The following is a 20,000-nucleotide window of genomic DNA, read 5'->3' as shown; positions in this document are numbered from 1 at the left end:
TCCTGTCCCTAAAATAAACCGGATTATTCAATCAGGACAAAGAGTGCGGCGCGAGGATGAGCTGCAATACAACACATACTTCTGCATTTTAACACACACACACACACACACACACACACACACACACACACACACACACACAATTATTAATTATTTAACTTTTCTATTCTCCCCAATAGTGTATGTTTACTATAATTTTATGAAATACTTTGCAATTAACAATTTTTTTGTTTCCTGTTATTTATATAATATATAATTTGTAAATTATTTACATGCTTTGAAAATCCAAATGTCCACGTCCTCAAAAACTGAATCCGACAACCAGATTGTTTTAATAAAAAATGTTCGTCACAATAAATAAAAAGAAAATGCTTTTTTTTTTTACACCAAAGCCGAAATTAAACACGTGATTTATTCATGTAACTAATAAACCAAGTTTATTTTTGTTTCACTTGTGAACTTCTCACCGTTGAATAAATGTCACGCGTGTACAGACACGCTTAGTGTGTGTGTGTGTGTGTGTGTGTGTGTGTGTGTGTGTGTGTGTGTGTGTGTGTGTGTGTGTTCCACAAACATTTGTATGTATATATAAAGTCTGATCTCGACCTTCCTCCGACTCAGAGAAGGAACCTGAAGTTAAATCTAAAAGGGAAACTACTTCCTTCATTGTTCTTTCTTTAGTTAAATATTAAATAAACAACAAAATAAATGAGTCTAATCAAGTAAACATGTCCGTAAATAAGTGTCTATAAGTAGACAAGTCTTTAAATAATAAATAAACAACTGTTATTATTATATTTAACTAAATGAATCAAAAGTCAAGAAATAAACACGTTAGTAAATCAGTAATTACATGTCAGTAAATAAATGTCAGTAATTCAGTAAGTTAAAAAAAAGTCAGTAAATAAATAAAAAGCCAAGTAGTAAATAATTCAGTAAATAATTTATCACATGAATAAAGTAAGCGAATAAAAATTGAACTCATGGAATTGAACTCATTTATCCCAAATATGACACCAAGTGAAACACGTCAGAATAATCAATTGGACATCAAGGCTGTGAAAAGTGCAATAATGACGTCATCAAAGGAAATGCGTTCAATCCTGAATTAACGCTAGAATCGAGTGCACTTTAGTTTATTACACAACAGACTGTAAATTAATTACAGCACAGAATCACTGATAATTATTACAGTAACAGGTTTTTTTTTAAGTTCCAGAAACTTTTAGTATCAACACATCATTACTATAATCTACAGTGGGTTCAGTTACACGCGTATAATAATGAGTGTATCTTTATTTTATTTTATTTATACTCACCAGAGGCTTGATGTTTTTAGATTCTATATTTTCATGTTAAGAAATTGTACTTTAATATAGTTAGTTTTGTAACATCTAGTCAATGGAACCATATTATTGTACTGCACTGTGGAGATGAATTAAAAAAAATTTATTACTATACCGACACGACTCAGTATGCCAAAGGAGTTCATTATACATGTGCAGTTAACATATTTCTTTTTTTTAATCTCTAATCAGATACAGCATCTTCTCAGTGGTCTTTGTAGAAACCACTATTTAATTCATTGGTTAATTTATGGATTGATTGGCGAAGTTTAATCTTCCTTTTGATCCTCCTTTCTGTTTGGACTGATCGAGACACGTCCTATGTAGTTCATATTCAAGTTTCCAAATGGATAAAAACACCTTCAAGCTCGACTCAAGTTTTTCCAAATAAAAGATGAGTGTAAACGTAAATACACTTTTCCTACAATTTTATTCCATACTATTTAAAAACACACCAGTGGTTTGAGACATAGCTAAATGTGATGACAGGGTAAATGTGAGAACTGGATGGGGAACAGGGTCAGGCCCGAGAGGAGACATTCAAACTTGGAGCACACATGGGTCACACGTCATTCCTGGATCAAAGAGCAGCGGAAAACATGATCATACCCTGCTCTGAAAACGTCTCAGTGAGCCGAGATCACCAACACACCATGCGTCATTCAACATACATTACCAGCAGAAAGATGGAGATACCTGACTGTGCTGGTCACATGTGGTTCTCCAAAACTGTTGGAGGCACACAATTGTATAGGATGTGGTGGAATTCTTATTTTTTCTTGAACTAGGAGACCCAAATCTGTTCCAGCATATGACAGTGCGCAAAGCCAGCTACATGAAGATATACTCAACATGGGTTGGAGTGAAAGATCTCGTGCTATAAAGCTCCATCCCTATTGGAATGAACGTGAATGCTGACTGCACCCCAGATCTTCTGGCCTCACCTACATCAGCCCCTGATTTACTAACACTTTTTTGGCAGAATAAACACAAATCTCCACAAAATCTAGTGGAACATCTTCCCAGAAGAATGGCAGTTCTTTTAACTAAATGTAGAAAGCTTAAGCTCAGATGTCCACCAACATTGGTCCATATATTATGAACCTGATGTGCTTGATTAAAGGGGATTAAGGTGGAGAAGCTCGTACCAGCACACAGGGATTAAAGTGTCCACACGTCCATTACTCACGGCTCGACCGACCACGGGTTCCAGAGACTCTATATCCGTCGGTGTGTATATGAGGATATGGAGCAGCTCTTCAGAGGGTCACTGTTAACACGACCGCAATTAATTATCATCTGTGAGGCCAGAGATAACGCTGGCACCTTTAAGCCCTGGCAGGTCCTTCAAAGAGTCCTAACACATGTGTGTGTGTGGTATTTAGTCTCCATGAAGGGCAGCAATTTAACACTGAAGTGGTCAAGTGTGTATTCCAAGTGTAAATCTCAATCAATACACAAGTTGTGCAGGATGTTAACACTGAATACACACACACACACACACACACACACACACACACACAGGCAAGCCTGAAAGCCTTTGCATAAACTGTCAAGTCAGGGATTTTGTTGGAACCTCCACATACATTACAAAAACACACACACGGCAGCGTCTCACATGCAGACATTAAAGACGACTACTGTGGAAAAAAAGAATGAAAACTCATTACTGCGGTCCAAAGGGGAAAAAATAACAAAAAAAAAGCAAAATATGAAGGGTTTAATGGTCTTAACAACAAATCATTGGTCAGGAAAAGAGTGTGAATGAAACAAGCGCCCTCCTGAGACTCCTGGGCCTCTCCGATGAGCTCATAAAGGCAGGACTTAGAGAGAGAGAGCAGGGGGAGATCTACTGGATTTAATTGATCCTGCAGTAATAGATCTACTGGATTTCATTTATTACAGAAAAGAGAGATCTGCTGGATTTTACTCATTACAGAGCATGAAGAGAGCTTTTGAATTTCATTTATTATAGAGCAGGGAGAGATCAACGTGATTTTATTCATTATAGAACAGCGAGAGAGATCTACTGGATTTCATTCATTATAGAACAGAGGACTCTACTGGATTTCATTTATTATAGAGCAAGGAGAGATCTACGGGATTTCATTCATTATAGAACAGCGAGAGAGAGAGATCTACTGGATTTCATTCATTATAGAACAGAGGACTCTACTGGATTTAATTTATTATAGAGCAAGGAGAGATCTACGGGATTTCATTCATTATAGAACAGCGAGAGAGAGAGATCTACTGGATTTCATTCATTATAGAACAGAGGACTCTACTGGATTTCATTTATTATAGAGCAAGGAGAGATCTACGGGATTTCATTCATTATAGAACAGCGAGAGAGAGAGATCATCTGGATTTCATTCATTATAGAACAGAGGACTCTACTGGATTTAATTTATTATAGAGCAAGGAGAGATCTACGGGATTTCATTCATTATAGAACAGCGAGAGAGAGAGATCTACTGGATTTCATTCATTATAGAACAGAGGACTCTACTGGATTTCATTTATTATAGAGCAAGGAGAGATCTACGGGATTTCATTCATTATAGAACAGTGAGAGAGATCTACTGGATTTCATTCATTATAGAACAGAGGACTCTACTGGATTTCATTTATTATAGAGCAGGGAGAGATCTACTGGATTTCATTCATTATAGAGCAAGGAGAGATCTACTGGATTTCATTCATTATAGAACAGAGGACTCTACTGGATTTCATTTATTATAGAGCAGGGAGAGATCTACTGGATTTCATTCATTATAGAACAGAGAGAGAGATCTACTGGATTTCATTTATTATAGAGGAGGGCGAGATCTACTGGATTTGATTTATTATAAAGGAGGGAGAGCTCTACTGGACCTCATCCATTATAAAGCAGGGAGAGATCTACTGGATCTATCTGATTAATTATAGAATTACAGAGACAGATCTTGGGTGAATGAGCACAAAAAGCTAGTGTTAGTTATCAAAAGAATGTAAATGAAGATTAACATGAGGACTTTGAGGAAATACTCAACATTTTTGTTCACATAAATGAAACAAAAGAATATGATGAGTCAGGGTCAGTCTGACAGCTGCCTACTTGCAGGATTTATTAATGTACGACTCAGCTCCAATTTACAAGATGGGGATGGGGGATATGGGGGGAACTGTCCACGATATAAGCTAGCTCCTAACATCCAGACACACACACACACACACACACACACACACGCCCTAACCGATCTTACCTGCATCTCCAGATGTCCTTGTAGGAACAGAACAGTAGACGTTTGCATAATCCACACACGTGTACGGTCTAAAGCACAGACATTTCACACACCCATTTGTCTCACATTAGCAAGGTCAAATCAGGAGAGGACACATTGCAATCGACATGGTCACGATGGAGGACAGGCCCGGGGACATTTCTACGTTACATCCTCGCACCATTTTCATTCTCGTTACACAAATTGAAAGAGTCAAGCTGTGGAAAAGAAAGTGTGCTTAAATCTTTAAACTCAAGGTAACCCATGCACCCATACACACACACACACACACACACGTCTTGTAATAAAAACAACAACAAAAAATTCCCCACAATTATGGGGCAAAAAAAAAGAGGGATGCATCCTATACACAGCACTGGCAAAACATAAAAGCCACTAAAACAGAGTCTGTGAAGGTGGCAGCAAAGTCCGGCCTCGAGTCTGGGGGGTGGGGGTGTTGTGACATTTTCCCCCCAACCGAGGGTTCGTGAAAGTTTGTTCGAAACCCGGAGGCCAGGAGTAAGCTCTCTTTGAAAACGTCTCGCTCCAGAAACAAAGACTGAGACAGTGATTGAAAGAGAACAAGAGAGATAAAGAGCGATAAGAGAGAAGAGAGAGAAATGAGGAGGAGGTCGGAGTGAGAGAGCGATCAGTCTGTGGCTTTGAGCGTGAAGGAGAGGCGAGGTCGGGACTTGCCCTTCCCCAGGATGATCTTCTGCTCTTCCTTCTGCTGTCTCTGCCTCTCCTGCTCCAGCTTCATTCGCTCCTCATGGATCTTTCGCTGCTCCTCCACTATGCGCAGCTGATCCTCAGCCTGGCAAACACAAACACACACACACACACACACACACACACACACACACACACACACACACACACACACACAGGAATAAACATGCTTGTAAAATGAAAACAGAGTGACAAAACATGTTTACATTCATGAGGCAGATGGTTTTACCTCGGATGAGACCAGACACATTCCAAGCACACAGCTGAGAAGTCAAGAGCTGAAACTCATACACTACTTCTAGAGAACATACTGAGATCCTTCACTCCTTACACCCCCCCCCCCCCCCAATATAAACTAAGCGTACGTCCCTAAACCACGACATCATTCAATGCCATATGTACAGTTTAAGGGGGTAAAAGTAAATATGGTAAAAAAATATATTTAAAAAAATAAAAATAAAAAATTACCAAAAATAAATACAAATAAATTAATAAAAAGCTCGACTAAAGTTGTGATCACTTTGATGCAAATCAATAATAATATTCTATAATATAAATAAATTAATTCTAATGTAATTACATTATATTCATTGGCATATTTATTATAATTAATAATAGTAATAATAATAATAATTAGTACAAAAAAGTACGTAAAAAATATATATATAAATAATCATACCACCACCAATAATAAACTAATTTTTTTTAACACACTTGGGCTTCTATAGTAATAGTAAAATTCATTATTAAATATAATATTAATGATTATCAATAATAATTAATAATATAGATTAAGTAATAGATTTTATTATAAAAAAAAAATTAGGAGCCTCTATTTATATTTTATATTTTTTCCAAATTACACTCAATTTAATTACAACCGTTTTTGAGTTTCAATTCAAATTCTTCTAATTGATAATATAAATAAATAAAAACTTCCATAATTAGACCTTAACTCGAGCAAGAAGAAAAATGAAGAACGGGGAGGGAAAAAAAAACAACAACAACAAATAAAACCCCATACCAGCTTAGCCTGAGCTTCAGCGATCTTTCTGTTGTTTTCTTCCAAAATTTTTTCCAGCTCCTCCCGTTTGGATTTTTCTTCCTCCTACAGGGGTGACACGGTGACACGTTAGGCCGTGCAAAACAATTCCTCGCTCGCACGCACGCACGCACGCACGCATCCATCCATCCATCCTGACGTGCAAACACTCCTACACACGCTTCCACTCTGCTCGTACACGCAGCATCAGCCAGATACTTTTACAGCACAAAAGCTCTTTCATCCTCTTTCTCTCTCTCTCTCTCTCTCTCTCTCACAATCACTCACTCACTCAGATTTGCAATAAAACGGTAGAACGTTAAGGAAAAAAAACCTGCACAATTATCCCCCTTTTTGGCGGCATAGACCCCGAACCCCTCCAATCACACCATGTCTTACTCAAACACTCATGAACATACATACAGAACAATCGTGGACTACTGAACAGTCTCGTCTGGAGAAGATGAGAAGAAGAAAAAAAAAAAATCAATCAGGTTTTTTTTTTATTTATTTGTTTTTATTTCTATCAGCAATCCATAAATATGCAAGAAAAAAAAGACAAAGGAGAGATGGAATAGTAGTAGCTCACCAATGCTTGTATACCTACGCTTTAATCCTTTGACTGTGCACCTGTGTACCTACACAACTGCTGATTAAAGTGGGGGGTGAGTATTTACTGCCTGGTCCCGCGTGTGTCCCGTCCTGGACAGCGCTGTGCCTCCCCTTTAAAACCTCAGGCTCTGAGCCACTAGCACGAGCTAGCGCTCTTACACAGCAACAACACATGCAGTACGAGCAACATTTTGCAGTCGAGTCAAAGTGGTGGCCTCGTTCAGGGCAGGAGGGTAAGAAGGAGATTTAAAAGAAAAAAAAAACAAAAAAAACAAAAAAAAAAACGTTACCGTGTTGTGGACACGCGTATGATCGCGGGACGTCGGGCTTTTACTGTTAAAAATGGTGTTAACAACTGCAGGAACACAAACACGGGATCAGTCGTTACATCAATTATGGCTGTGTGGCAAAAGAGTGCTGGCTTTGTGCGTGTACTACATGGCTTGGAGATTGGTGGGTGTGGGTGTGTGTGTGTGTATGTGTGTGTGTGTCTTGTTGTGGGTGCATACATGAAAACCAGCGTTCCTGAGGAAAAGCAAGTCGTGAGGACACAAGTACATTTACAACACTTTTAACAATAAAGTGAGGGGAAAGAAAAACGGGCCTAGGAGACATTTTAAATAAATAAATAAACAAAAACAGATAAAGAATATAAATTAAAAGTAGACAGGAAAGCGTAAGAGTGTACACGCTGACCAAACGTCAAAAATATTAAATAAATAAAAAAAAATTTATTTGTTGTTAGATTTATTTCTACGTTAAAAAAGTTCAATAAAGAAGAGGTAGTTCTGTGGTCAGTACAGCATGGGGCACATATCTAACGCTGTTACTGCTGATGGAATACAGAGGTGTTTTAGAGACTAAGATTGATTGATAGTAAAAAATAAATAAATAAAAAATGTGAACAAAATTTAAAGAAATTTAAAAAAAAAAATTATTGTTTAAATAATAATAATCAAAAAAGTTCGTTAAAAAAATTTATAAAGTTTCCTTCTTCCTCTCTTTTTTATATTATTTCGACCTAGACACCAAAAATGCATTTCTTTAGCATTAGTATCATTACTTAAGATTAATTGTTTAAAAGGTACAGCTATACAAGCTGGTTTCAACGCTAAAGGGTTTAAAATTAAAATGCCTTAAAAATAAAAATTTTTTTATATTAATTTATTTATTGAACACAAGAGAATTACATTGATAAAAAAAAAAAAAAAAGAAAAAAAAGAAAGGGGGGGGTGGGAGAAAGAAAAAAAAAAAAGAAGGAAAGACATAGAGAAGAAGAAGGGACCCCAAAAAAATCTCGCAGCCGTGGTGCAACCTTGGCAGTGCACCTCCTCAAGTACACCCATCATGTCCCCACCTTTCTTCTACAGTAACCCCTGAGTAACCTCAAGATGAGGAGGAGGAGGAGGAGCCAACCCCATGCTACCTGTACAGCTCAGAAATCTATGTGTGATGAATCTATTCTCAGGCTCTCCCTCTCCGCCCTGTTTTGAGTTGGTGTGTGCCGGGTTGCGCCACAGCAGCGGGTGACATGGCCGTTCCAAACGACCGAGCGTTACCTCACGGGCTTTCTGCGCGCTCAACTCGGCCTGCCTTTGTCTCTCGAGCTCCTGAAGGAGCTGCGCCTCCATGATGCGCTTGGCCTCCTCGACGCGTCGCAGCACCTCGCGCTCGATCTCGTCACGCCGTTTCTCCAGCTCCTCCTCGACTCGCCGTGCCACCAGCTCCTCCACCCTCCGCGCCGTCTCCTCCTCGATCAGACGCTCCTCGATCTCCTGCTGGCGGCTGGAATAAAAACACAACGTCAATTTTTTTATCCTACAGGAAGTGGCGAAAATTCGATTTGCGAACGCCTCCCAGGGGAAACGGAGGACTACAACCCGTCTCTGGTGTCCCTTTTCCTAGCATTATTGACACCTACTGAACACAGGTCACCCGAGTCATGCCCCAGGGTCGGTGTCATTCCAAACCAAAATATAGAGAGCTTTTAAGGTACAGATGGCCTGGCCTGAGGACAATCCGACCGCCTTAATGCACCAAGATTTACACGTGAACCTCCTCTCTCGCATCCTGTTCTTTATTAGATTCTCCATTGTTGGTACAACGAAGAGACAAAAATTTCTGGATAACGTTTCCAAATGCATGTTAAGTGGCACGAGCGGCCGATCGGATCTCTACGTGTGACACCTGGGTGTCAGAGGCTCTACTTCGTGTTGTCTGAGATTCTTTTAAAGAATTGATAATCCTGGATAAATCTTTTTCTCCAGACAATTTCAAGAAAGAAAGAAAGAAAGGAGGAAAGAGAAAGAGGAAAAAAGAAGACAGTGGAGGGAGAGAATGGAGAAAGCAAGGAAAAGAGGAGAGAAAAGAAAGAAATGAGCAAAGAAAGAAAGAAATGATCAAGCAATTAAGAAAGAAGGGAGGGAAGGAAGAAGCTAGAAATGTAGAAAGAAAGAAACAAGTGAGGGGAAAAAAGAATGGATGGAAAGCTCAAAAAAGAAAATTGGGGGGAAAGAAAGGATGGAGAGAATTAAAAAAAAAACCAAATAAATAAATAAATAAAGCCCTGTACAGATGAACTGTCAGTCTCCCTTGTTGGCCCGAAGCCCCGCCCCCTTCGTTTACGACACATGTCTTGTCCAATCAGCGGGATGCTTGTTAGAACAATCTGCCCAATCACGCGCAACAAGGAAGCTGTCCCTAATACGGGTGTGGGGAAAATGGAAATAACGCAGCCTAGTTAGCGTTAGCATGTCAGTGTGTTACAGAAACGCCGCTATAGTTGTTCAGGGAACTGGAACAGTCACTCACACACACACACAATGACCTACATCTTCCTCTGCCTCTCCATCTCAGCCTTCTTCTCCTCTTCCTCCTTTCGCTGCTTCTCCTCGGCGGCGGTGCGCTTGCTCAGAGTACGCCCGAACATGTCCACTCGGTCCACAGGCGACGCTGCCCTGGCCCGCTCCCTGTTCGACCGGGACTGGGAGCGCGACTCTCGCCGCCGGTTCCTCTTTGCCTCCCTGGACCTCGAGCGTTTCTTGCTGCTCCTCTCGCGGTCTCGGGAGTGGGACCTGGAGCGGCTGCCGCGCTTTTTGCTGTGCTTGCTGCCGCTTTTCGTGTGCTTCGACCGCGACGAGCTGCGGCTCCTGGAGCGCCCCATTCCTGCGCCTATAAGCCGCGTTAGGAACCAAAGTGAAAGACTAACAAAAGCCCCGAAGTGTCCCCTTTATATCTCCCTCAAGCAAAAGAAAAACCAGGCTGAATTTCAACCATAAACCCGCGCGGTGTTGATTATTTTCTCCCTCCAATATAAGTTACTCAATTCAAGCAAATATGGCGACCGTGCTCGGTGTGTGCTACTTTCCCACAATCCTTTGCGGCTCGGGTTTTCTCGGCTCTTTCCGCATCGCTTCGGCGACAGAGATGGGGGAGGGGGTCACCACGTCTGCACCAGCAAAGTGCAAAAAAAAAAAAATGTTGCCAAATTATTTCTTAAAATATACACAAAAACTCGTTGAAGAAAAAAGATAGATAACTACAAAAAATAAACCAATGATAATTTGGCATAGTATAATTTGTATATTTTTTTAATTTATAAAGATATAGTAACATTTTTAAAGCGATTAGTTTAAATTATTATATATTTGTCTCTAGTTTGTAATAGAGATATTATTATATCTCATACTAATAAAGTGGACAGTGATGACGGATGATATCAGATATCATTTAAAGCACTTGGGTGTGGTTTTTTTTCAGCATTAATCACAAGACATCGCATTATTAAGCTGCATTTGTCATAATTCTTTTAGGGATTATTATAATAATTATTAATATATTGAATCTATTGGTGTCTAAAAACTTCAGCATTGCAGTAATATAATGATAGAATAAGTACGTATAATCAAGACCTTTTTAGGGAGACATTTCTCTACGGTATGTGCACCAGACAAAAATAACTGGTGCACCACCCTGCGCCATTCTGCACACATAAAGGGAATTTTTTAAACTTTGTTTCAAAAATAGCAATGTTTTTGCATATTCACTCAACACAGCTCTTTAATAAAAGCCTAATTTCAATGAAAGTTGTCCAAGATTTGGATCTCGACATTAAAGTCATTGTGTCATTCCCGAGCCATTTTGCCTCTTATAGTCTAGCTTTTTAAATGGCCTGCTCGAAAACATAAAAAAAACCCCAGAGATATGCAATATTTCAGAACTAGCAATGTGATAAGCTTATCTTCAAGGGAAGCGATTCTTCCAGAGCGCAGGAAAACAACACTGAATCAGGGTCACTAATGCGTCTTTACTGCAAAAGTGGTGATCTCTGGAAATCCTACTGCACAATCATTCCAAAATACGTACACAAAGTTTTCTTCCAAAAACATCTACATGTTCTACAGAAATTAAGAATTCAAGCACAGAGCTGAACACTTTAAAGCTGAGCAGTAGCTGGTGAGATCGGTCAGAATTCCCCTAAGAGCTGGTGGGACCATTTGGAATTCCTTCAAATGTTAGTGGGATGGAATAGAATTTCTGTAGGGGTAGATAGATTTGGTCAGAATTCTTTTAGGAGCAGGTGGGATTAGTCAGAATTCCTTCAGAAATTGGTTGAATCGGCCAGAATTTCTTCATAGTTTGGTGCAATTGGTCAGAATTTTCTCAGGAAAGGGTGGGATTGGTCAGAATTTCTCCAGAAGTAGATACGATTGGGCAGAATTCCTTCAGAAGCAGGTGGGATTGCTCAGAATTCCTTCAGAAGCAAATGGGATTGGTCAGAATTCCTTCAGAAGCCGGTGGGATTGGTCAGAATTCCTTCAGATGCAGGTGGGATAATTCCTCCAGGAGTAGAAATGATTGGTCAGGATTTTCTTTTATAATTTGGTGGGATTGTTCAGAATTTCTCCAGAAATAGATACGATTGGGCAGAATTCCTTCAGAAATTGGTGGGATCGGTCAGTTTTACTTCAGGAGTAGATTGGATCAGTCGGAATATTTTTCAAAACTGGTGGGATTGGTCAGAATTCTATTAGGTGCAGTTGGAATTGGTTGAATTTCCTTCAGGAGTAGATATGATTGGTCAGAAATTCTTCAGAAATTGGTGAGAATTTCTTCAGAAGTTATTGGAATCGATCTGAATCTATTCAGGAAAGGGTAGGATCTTTAAGAATACCTTCAGAAGTTGGTGGAAGTTGTCAGCAAATTGTGGGACTGGTCCGAATTCCTCCATAAGGGAATAAGATTGGTCAGAATCCTTCAGAAGTTTTACACGAGTCAGCCAATAAATGCATTTATTTAAATGTCTGGATATAATCCCAACTAATTAATAAAGATAAAGCCTGCACTTTTACTAGGCACAGAAACACACTCTGTGGAACCAACCATCAGGTAGCTTAGAGTGAAATAAACAAATAAATAAAAAATAACCATAACGCTGAATTATGTCAATTGTACCTTTAACCCGCATTAACTCAAGCAAAACGTCCGAGCATCGTACACGTAGACTAAAGCAATTAGGATGTCCACGTCCCTCTCCCTGTCCAAGGCGCTAGTTTATTATTAAATCGAACTCCCGTGTCGTGAAAAACTTTCCCCCAGCCTCGGTTTTGACATCTTCATTATTCATGAGCTCTTCACCTAGAAAGAGAGATGTCTCGTTTTTCTTTGTTATTGTGTGACAGTTCAGGGGGAAGCCCGCTACCAAACATCTTTGAGAAATAATGCCAAACCTTCACAGATACTTGCAGAACATCAACAGATCCTGGTGATACAGAAGCCAAATCTGAGCTTCAACAAAAGTATTGGGACACCTGAATATTCCGTCCATATGTGGTACTTTTTTTAAACTGAGACCCAAACACAATTGACGTTTTTGGGTCTTCTAGTTCAAGTGAAGAGAAAAGATCATGATCCAACATACAAATGCATGAATCCAAACACAAAGCCAGCTCCATGCAGATATGCCGAACGTGGGTTGGAGTGGAAGATATCCTGATATAGATCTCCAAACCTATTGAACACCTTCAGGATGAATGTTTTATGCTGGCTGCACCCCAGATCTTCTCACCTACATCAGTGCCTGGCTTTCTGTTTAAATGGGCATCTCTACAACAATCTTGAGGAGCATCTTCCCGGAAGAGTGGAGGTTTTTATAACATGGAGCACGTAGAGACTAAATGTGGAATGTGATGTTCAAAAAGAAACGCATAGCTATCATGCTTAGGTCTCCACAAACTTTTCTCTTTATAGTGTATCTAATGTAGACCCAAAGCATCTAAAAAGAAGAAACCCCATGCCACTCGCACTCCCAAAATAAAGCCTGGAACACATTTCTATCTGTCCATATCCCTTTAATGGTCTAAATGAAGTATCACATCTCTATAATACATCAATAACCCCCTCGACAACTCGCCTCGGGCCCCGTGCACTCTGGAGCATAATAAGACGCTGTTATGGTTCGCTCCAATCCTTCACACTTCTACATACCCAGACAAGTACACTCGGTCTGATCTCTACTGTCGTGGCAACAAAGGTTTACAAAGCACAATTGTGTGCGTGTTTGACGGCGGTGTGATTTATACGAGTGGAAATAAACGCTCTGGGGATAACGGTGTTTCCTTACACGAGACCGCGTGAGTCAGAGCGAGTGAGTGCACAGAAAAAGGTCCTGTTTCCTGCTACAATACACCTGAATGAAAGTGCGTTTCCCTCCCCTGCGGAACACAAAAGCCTCGCTTTCCCGTCGCTGATATTCATATTTACTTATTAACCTCCCTTTCCAAATGATTCCTTTGGCCCGAAGATGAATGAATGCAGCCCGTGCTGGTTGAGTTAATGAAAAGTCGGCCGTCTATTGCTCGTTTGATCAAAGTGGAAGGGGGGGCTTCTCTGTTCTACCGCTTCACCTCCCCTGTCTGGGTGCCTCGGCCTCTGGATGTCGGATAGTAAAGCCTACTTAACACACACACACTTACACACACACAGGACCCTTTGGCCTGCTGGTATTGTCATGCTGATGGTCCAAAGGCTGCGACACAAAGAGCTATTGAGGAAAGGAAGAGAAGGAAAGAGTGCAGGGGCTCTTGAGGGGAGTTTCTTTAACCCCCTCAGGCAGTGTGTGTGTGTGTGTGTGTGTGTGTGTGTGTGTGTGTGTGTGTGTGTGTGTGTGTGTGTGTGTGTGTGTGTGTTAGGAAGATAAAGAGGGTCAGAGAAATGGTCCTGCATCACCTAAGGTTGGAAGTTGAAATAAGACACACAGCAAAACATAGATATAAATGACTTTTTGTGGAACTCAATCTGTGTGTGTGTGTGTGTGTGTGTGTGTGTGTGTGTGTGTGTGCACAACACCCCTACATTCAGAAAAGCTTAATAAACCCAAGTAGGAATATCTTCATCCCATCACATTAGTAAACTAGTTTTTGTGTTTATATGTGTGTGTGTGTGTGTGTGTGTGTGTGTGAGCACATTCGATGAGCGATCAGGCTCACCTTTCATTGCTTCGTGACTGTACGGGTGACTGACCGGGACAGGCAGAAGGTCAAAGGTGGCTTTTGAAGCATTGAATGAAGCAGAAAGGTGATCCAACACTGCCTGGGCTTTTAGGAGCGATAGACTCTCTCGTTCTCTTTCTCTCTGGCTATCTCTGTATCCATCTCTCCTTTTCTCTGGTTTCTTTCTTTTCTTTCAGCGGTGCAAGAAGCTCTCCTGGATAGGCCATACACACTCTCAGACCCACACACACACACACACACACACACACACACACACACACACACACACACACACAAAGGTACAGAGAGTCCACATAGGCAACTTGAGGACAACGGTGGCTTCTACTCATGTATCAGAAACCACACACACACACACACACACACACACACACACACACACGCACAGGTAATTGTATATTTCTCTCACTGACCACTGACTTGTGCATAGTTTAGAAGCCAAATAATGTTAAAGTTATGTCTAAGCATACGGCGTACTTTAACCTCAGAAGGGAGATGGAATTTATATCACTCACACACACACACACACACACACACACACACACACACACACACACACACACACACACACACACACACACACTTTAAAAGGTCGAGAGTCAGTTTCTGTACACAAGTTGGTTTGTTCACTACACACATTTCTGGCATTTTTTTATTATAATGCAGTCAGAGAAAGAAAAATGGGCATTCCATAAAAGAAAGAAAGAAAGAAAGAAAGAAAGAAAGAAAGAAAGAAAGAAAGAAAGAAAGAAGAAATGTCAGTACACACTCGGCTGAAGACAAAAAAGATCCTACGTCCTCGCTCCATCCTTTAAATTCTCCCTGGTTTCATCTTTCGGGTGACGTCCAGAGACAAAGACAGGACAGGGGCTTTTACTGTCATTTCAAAACAGAATGCTCTGTACGTGTGAAATTTCTTGGGCAGGAAAAAAGCAGCCTGAGAAACTGGCTGCAGGAAAAGGGACACATCTATCACGGCTCCGTACCTCTCCTCCTTTTCTCTCTCTCTCGCTCTCTCACTTACTGCGCCACCGCCTAACAATGGCTGTTTCCTGACGGGGAGACTTGCGACATGTAGGCGCTCTCTCACTGTGTATGTGTGTGTGTGTGTGTGTGTGTGGGAAAGTGTGAGAGAGCATTTTAAGCGACAGGGATTTATTGACTGCAGGCTGCATCACCTGTGTATACGCGTCCGCATGTCCTACGTGTCTTTGTGCGAGACACAATGGACACTCGGGACACAATGGTGCAGAATAATGCTCTCACACATACACTGAAGTGATGTCATGGATGAGGCGGAAGAGACAAAACGACCAAAATCCAGGCATGTTGAAGAGGAAAATCGTTTGAATCCATTACAGTTGCACAAGTGTGTGGACACCTGACCATACGATTGGTTTGCGCTTCTTTTTAAACATCTCGTTCCACGTTTATAGTCTCCATTTCCTGTTATAATACGCTCCATTCTTCTGGGAGGATGTTCTACTAAATGTTGTGGAGATTTGTGCTCATTCAGATGATGTAGGTGAGGTGAGGAGGTCTGAGGTGCAGTCAGAAATTACATTACATCCAACAGGTCTTTAGTAGAGTTGGAGCTCTATAGCAGGAGATCTTCCACTCCAACTGTGTGATGCTGGAACAGGTTTTGGATCTCCGAGTTCAAGTGAACTAGAGATGTACGGCACCCACGGCCTCATCACATCCTCACCTAACATTACAAACAGATTTGCCTCCACAAAATCTAATGGAACATCTTCCCAGAAGAGTGGAGCTTATTATAAAAGTAAATGAGGGACTTTTAGGGTGTTATAAAAAAGGGTTAATCTTATGCTGGGGCGTCCACAAACCTTTGCCCATATAGTATAGATAGGTTGATGCAGAACAGAGTAAAAAAAAGAAAGAGTAACATCTGTATGCATCTCTCCATCAATCTCACTCCATCCGTCTAAGCAGAAAAAAAAATGGACAGAAAATGACATTAGAAGTTGTTTTGTGGATGTTCAACGACATTGATTATGAAATGGGACGTACAGGATGTTCACAACACACATCGTCAGGTGTCCACAAACGTTTTCTAGATTTGGTGGTCAAAATCTAACCCAAACTTCCGAATCGAATTTATCCCGAAGTACCGAAGAATTTATAGACGTGACCTTTTACATTCCACTCTGACTTTTTCCGACAGGCCCTGAGGCCTCCTTTATACACACACACACACACACACACACACAAACACACACACACACTCATACAGATGTCTTTAAAACCCCCTGAGTGATGTATTGGCACACTGTAAGGTGTGATTGATAAGTTATATCCATCACCCGATCTGTCCAGATCTCAGCGTGAGACTAAACTCTCAGTCTCCACTCTCCTTTTCAGATGCTGGAGTCATTAAATAGGCTTTTGTCTCTTTCCTCGTCCATCTAAACCTCACTCACACTGAAGCCTAAAATGGTCCAATCTGTTTGTGTGTGTGTGTGTGTGTGTGTGTGTGTGTGTGTGTGTGTGTGTGTGTGTGTGTGTGTGTGTGTGTGTGTGTGTGTGTGTCTAAATCACACATCACTGGGGTTCCTTTAAAACATATTACACATAAATGATGGCCAGGAAGTGTATTGTGTTCCTTGAATTGATGCATATGTGTGTGTGTGTGTGTGTGTGTGTGTGTGTGTGTGTGTGTGTGTGTGTGTGTGTGTGTGTGTGTGTGTCTTGATGTCTGGAGAATAGAAGTGGCGCAGAGTGGCGGCGTTCCTGATATCTACTCGTTTAAGTGATATCTTCCCTAGGCTCAAGCCGGAGGTGAAAAAGGATGAAGGGAAAAACTTCCTTTACGGTTAAAGAAACAGAAAAAAAAACACAGAACACTGTAAATCTCACTGCGCTCACGATGAGCAGAGAAAACTGGCAAGACGTAGGAGTTAAATGAGATGTTTGGATGAGATGTTGGGATACAGTTTTTGAGTGAAGGAAACAATTTGGAGGTGTTTAGAGGAAGAGTTGGAAATAACTGTTTAAATGTAGAGCTTGAATGAAGAGTTTGGATGAAAAAAAGTCTGGCTGAATCATTGGGATGAAAAGTTTTTGGATGAAGAGTTTGGATGAGGTGTTTGGATGAAGAGTTTGGGTGAGGTGTTTGGATGAGGTGCTAGGATGAAGAGTTTGGGTAAGGTGTTTAAATGCAGAGCTTGAATGAAGAGTTTGGATGAAGGGTTTGAATAAGGTGTTTAGATGAAGAGTTTGGATGAGGTGTTTTAATGTAGAGCTTGAATGAAGAGTTTTGATGAGCTGTTCAGATGAAGAGTTTAGATGAGGTGTTTCGGATGAAGAGTTTAGATAAGGTGTTTCGGATAAAAAGTTTGGATGAGGTGTTTCAGATGAAGAGTTTTGATGAGGTGTTAGGATAAAGGGTTTGAAAAGGTGTTTGGATGAAGAGTTTGGATGAGGTGTTTAAATGTAGAGCTTGAATAAAGAGTTTGGATCAGGTGTTTGGATAAAGGGTTTGAATAAGGTTTGAATTTTGGATAAAGAGTTTGGATGAGCTGTTCAGATGAGTTTGGATGAGGTGTTTGGAAGAAGAGTTTAGATGAGCTGTTCAGATGAAGAGATTGGATGAGGTGTTTGGAAGAAGAGTTTAGATGAGCTGTTCAGATGAAGAGTTTGGATGAGGTGTTCAGATGAAGAGTTTGGATGAGGTGTTTGGAAGAAGAGTTTAGATGAGCTGTTCAGATGAAGAGTTTGGATGAGGTGTTCAGATGAAGAGTTTGGATGAGGCGTTTCGTATGGAGAGTTTGGATGAGCTGTTCAGATGAAGAGTTTGGATGAGGCGTTTCGGATGAAGAGTTTGGATGAGGCGTTTCGGATGAAGAGTTTGGATGAGGTGTTTCGGATGAAGAGTTTGGATGAGGTGTTTGGAAGAAGAGTTTAGATGAGCTGTTCAGATGAAGAGTTTGGATGAGGTGTTTCGGATGAAAAGTTTGGATGAGGTGTTCAGATGAAGAGTTTGGATGAGCTGTTCAGATGAAGAGTTTGGATGAGGCGTTTCGTATGGAGAGTTTGGATGAGCTGTTCAGATGAAGAGTTTGGATGAGGCGTTTCGGATGAAGAGTTTGGATGAGGCGTTTCGGATGAAGAGTTTGGATGAGGTGTTTCGGATGAAGAGTTTGGATGAGGTGTTAGGATAAAGGAAATTCTGTATGTATTATTTTCATCTCATTGAAATCCTGACCTGCCAGTAGGAAAAAAAAAAGGCCAATCAAGCGTATCTTCCAGCTCATGCTGTGTCACACAGAGGCCTAATACACTTACAGGAATGGTTTATCCTCCCCCTTCTCCATGCATGAGCTCACAGACGCATGTGATTGGCCAAATCCACCGTGATTGATAGCTGAGAGAGAGAGTAAGCCACGCCTCCCACCCGCATACGCCATCGTCAGGAATCAAACTCATTATCTCTCGTCACATTTCCTGTCCAGTCTCTTTTTTGTAGATAGATAGATAGATAGATAGATAGATAGATAGATAGATAGATAGATAGATAGATAGATAGATAGATAGATAGATAGATAGATAGATAGATAGATAGATAGATAGATAGATAGATTTGTGTGTTTGTGAGTCTAATTTGAATATATTCCTGGTATTATTCCTGAATTTAAAACTAGCAAAAAAAACCACTCTGCATGCCGATTAGCCGAGGCCTTGTTAGCACATTATAGTGGCGTCATATTTGAGTGATGGCTCCATAAAATTGAATAGAGTGCGTGACGCTGCCATTGTAACCGGAGCACTGAGAGGGTGTCGCTTTTTCACGCTCTATAGTGACCCTGAGCTGCTTAGCGCTCACACGCGCTGCCACCTTCTCACCCTACATCTATGCACTCTGTCTAAATGACTAAACACACTTTACTTCACTAATAAAGAGACAGAGACGTGTGTGTGTGTGTGTGTGTGTGTGTGTGTGTGTGTGTGTGTGTGTGTGTGTGTGTGTGTGTGTGTGTGTGTGTGTGTGCATCCTCACAGCCATGACAGTGATCATTATTAGAGCAGTCAGTGTGAGTATGCGTCATTAATCTTCTCTCACCTTGAGCAGCAGCCAGACATCACAGGCGTTTCTCCAGACCTGTTTATAGATCAGATGGAAGAAGTGATACAGATGGACACACACACACACACACACACACACACACACACACACACACACACACACACACACACACTACACTCTCATAGCATAATAGCAATACATGACTTTTCAAAACACAGGAACAATTCAGGCATTGAAATTTTTTTTGAGGGCACCTTTTGCTTTGACCTTAAGAACTCCTGGTGAGGAGGTGCTAAAGTGGATGAGTGACAACAGCTGGTGTGTGTGTGTGTGTGTGTGTGTGTGTGTGTGTGTTCTGATACTGACCCGAGCTCGACCTTCTCTCTCACTCTCGCTTCCCTTCTCCACTGTGATTCCCCAGGAATTTTCACACCCTGGTATTCCCACAACCTC

General features: G+C 40.8%; 1 protein-coding gene and 1 long non-coding RNA gene across 2 annotated transcripts in view; both read right to left on the bottom strand.

The window, feature by feature from the left end:
* Window positions 1-4,426: 4,426 nt before the first annotated feature.
* arglu1a (arginine and glutamate rich 1a) lies at window positions 4,427-10,381 on the bottom strand. The gene is made up of 4 exons (XM_083537397.1): window positions 9,827-10,381; window positions 8,555-8,780; window positions 6,366-6,449; window positions 4,427-5,426 (listed from the first exon to the last, which is right to left on the bottom strand). Exons 1-4 carry the CDS (start codon window positions 10,156-10,158, stop codon window positions 5,262-5,264), a joined length of 807 nt encoding a protein of 268 aa, XP_083393523.1. The 5' UTR covers window positions 10,159-10,381; the 3' UTR covers window positions 4,427-5,261.
* A 4,093-nt stretch (window positions 10,382-14,474) lies between these two features.
* Window positions 14,475-20,000, bottom strand: part of LOC310723917 — a 6,226-nt gene continuing 700 nt past the window's right edge. The window contains exons 1-3 of the long non-coding RNA XR_014532864.1: window positions 19,914-20,000; window positions 19,584-19,622; window positions 14,475-14,827 (exon numbers count right to left, since the gene is read on the bottom strand). The exon at window positions 19,914-20,000 is cut by the window's right edge and continues 700 nt beyond it. This is a non-coding gene — a long non-coding RNA (uncharacterized lncRNA). The remainder of the gene's footprint in view (window positions 14,828-19,583; window positions 19,623-19,913) is intronic.

The sequence above is a fragment of the Silurus aristotelis genome (assembly GCF_946808225.1).
Source record: "Silurus aristotelis genome assembly, chromosome: 3".
Classification (NCBI taxonomy): Eukaryota; Metazoa; Chordata; class Actinopteri; order Siluriformes; family Siluridae; genus Silurus; species Silurus aristotelis.
Note: the sequence above shows the minus strand (reverse complement) of the source record. Positions and strands in the feature narration are given on the sequence as shown.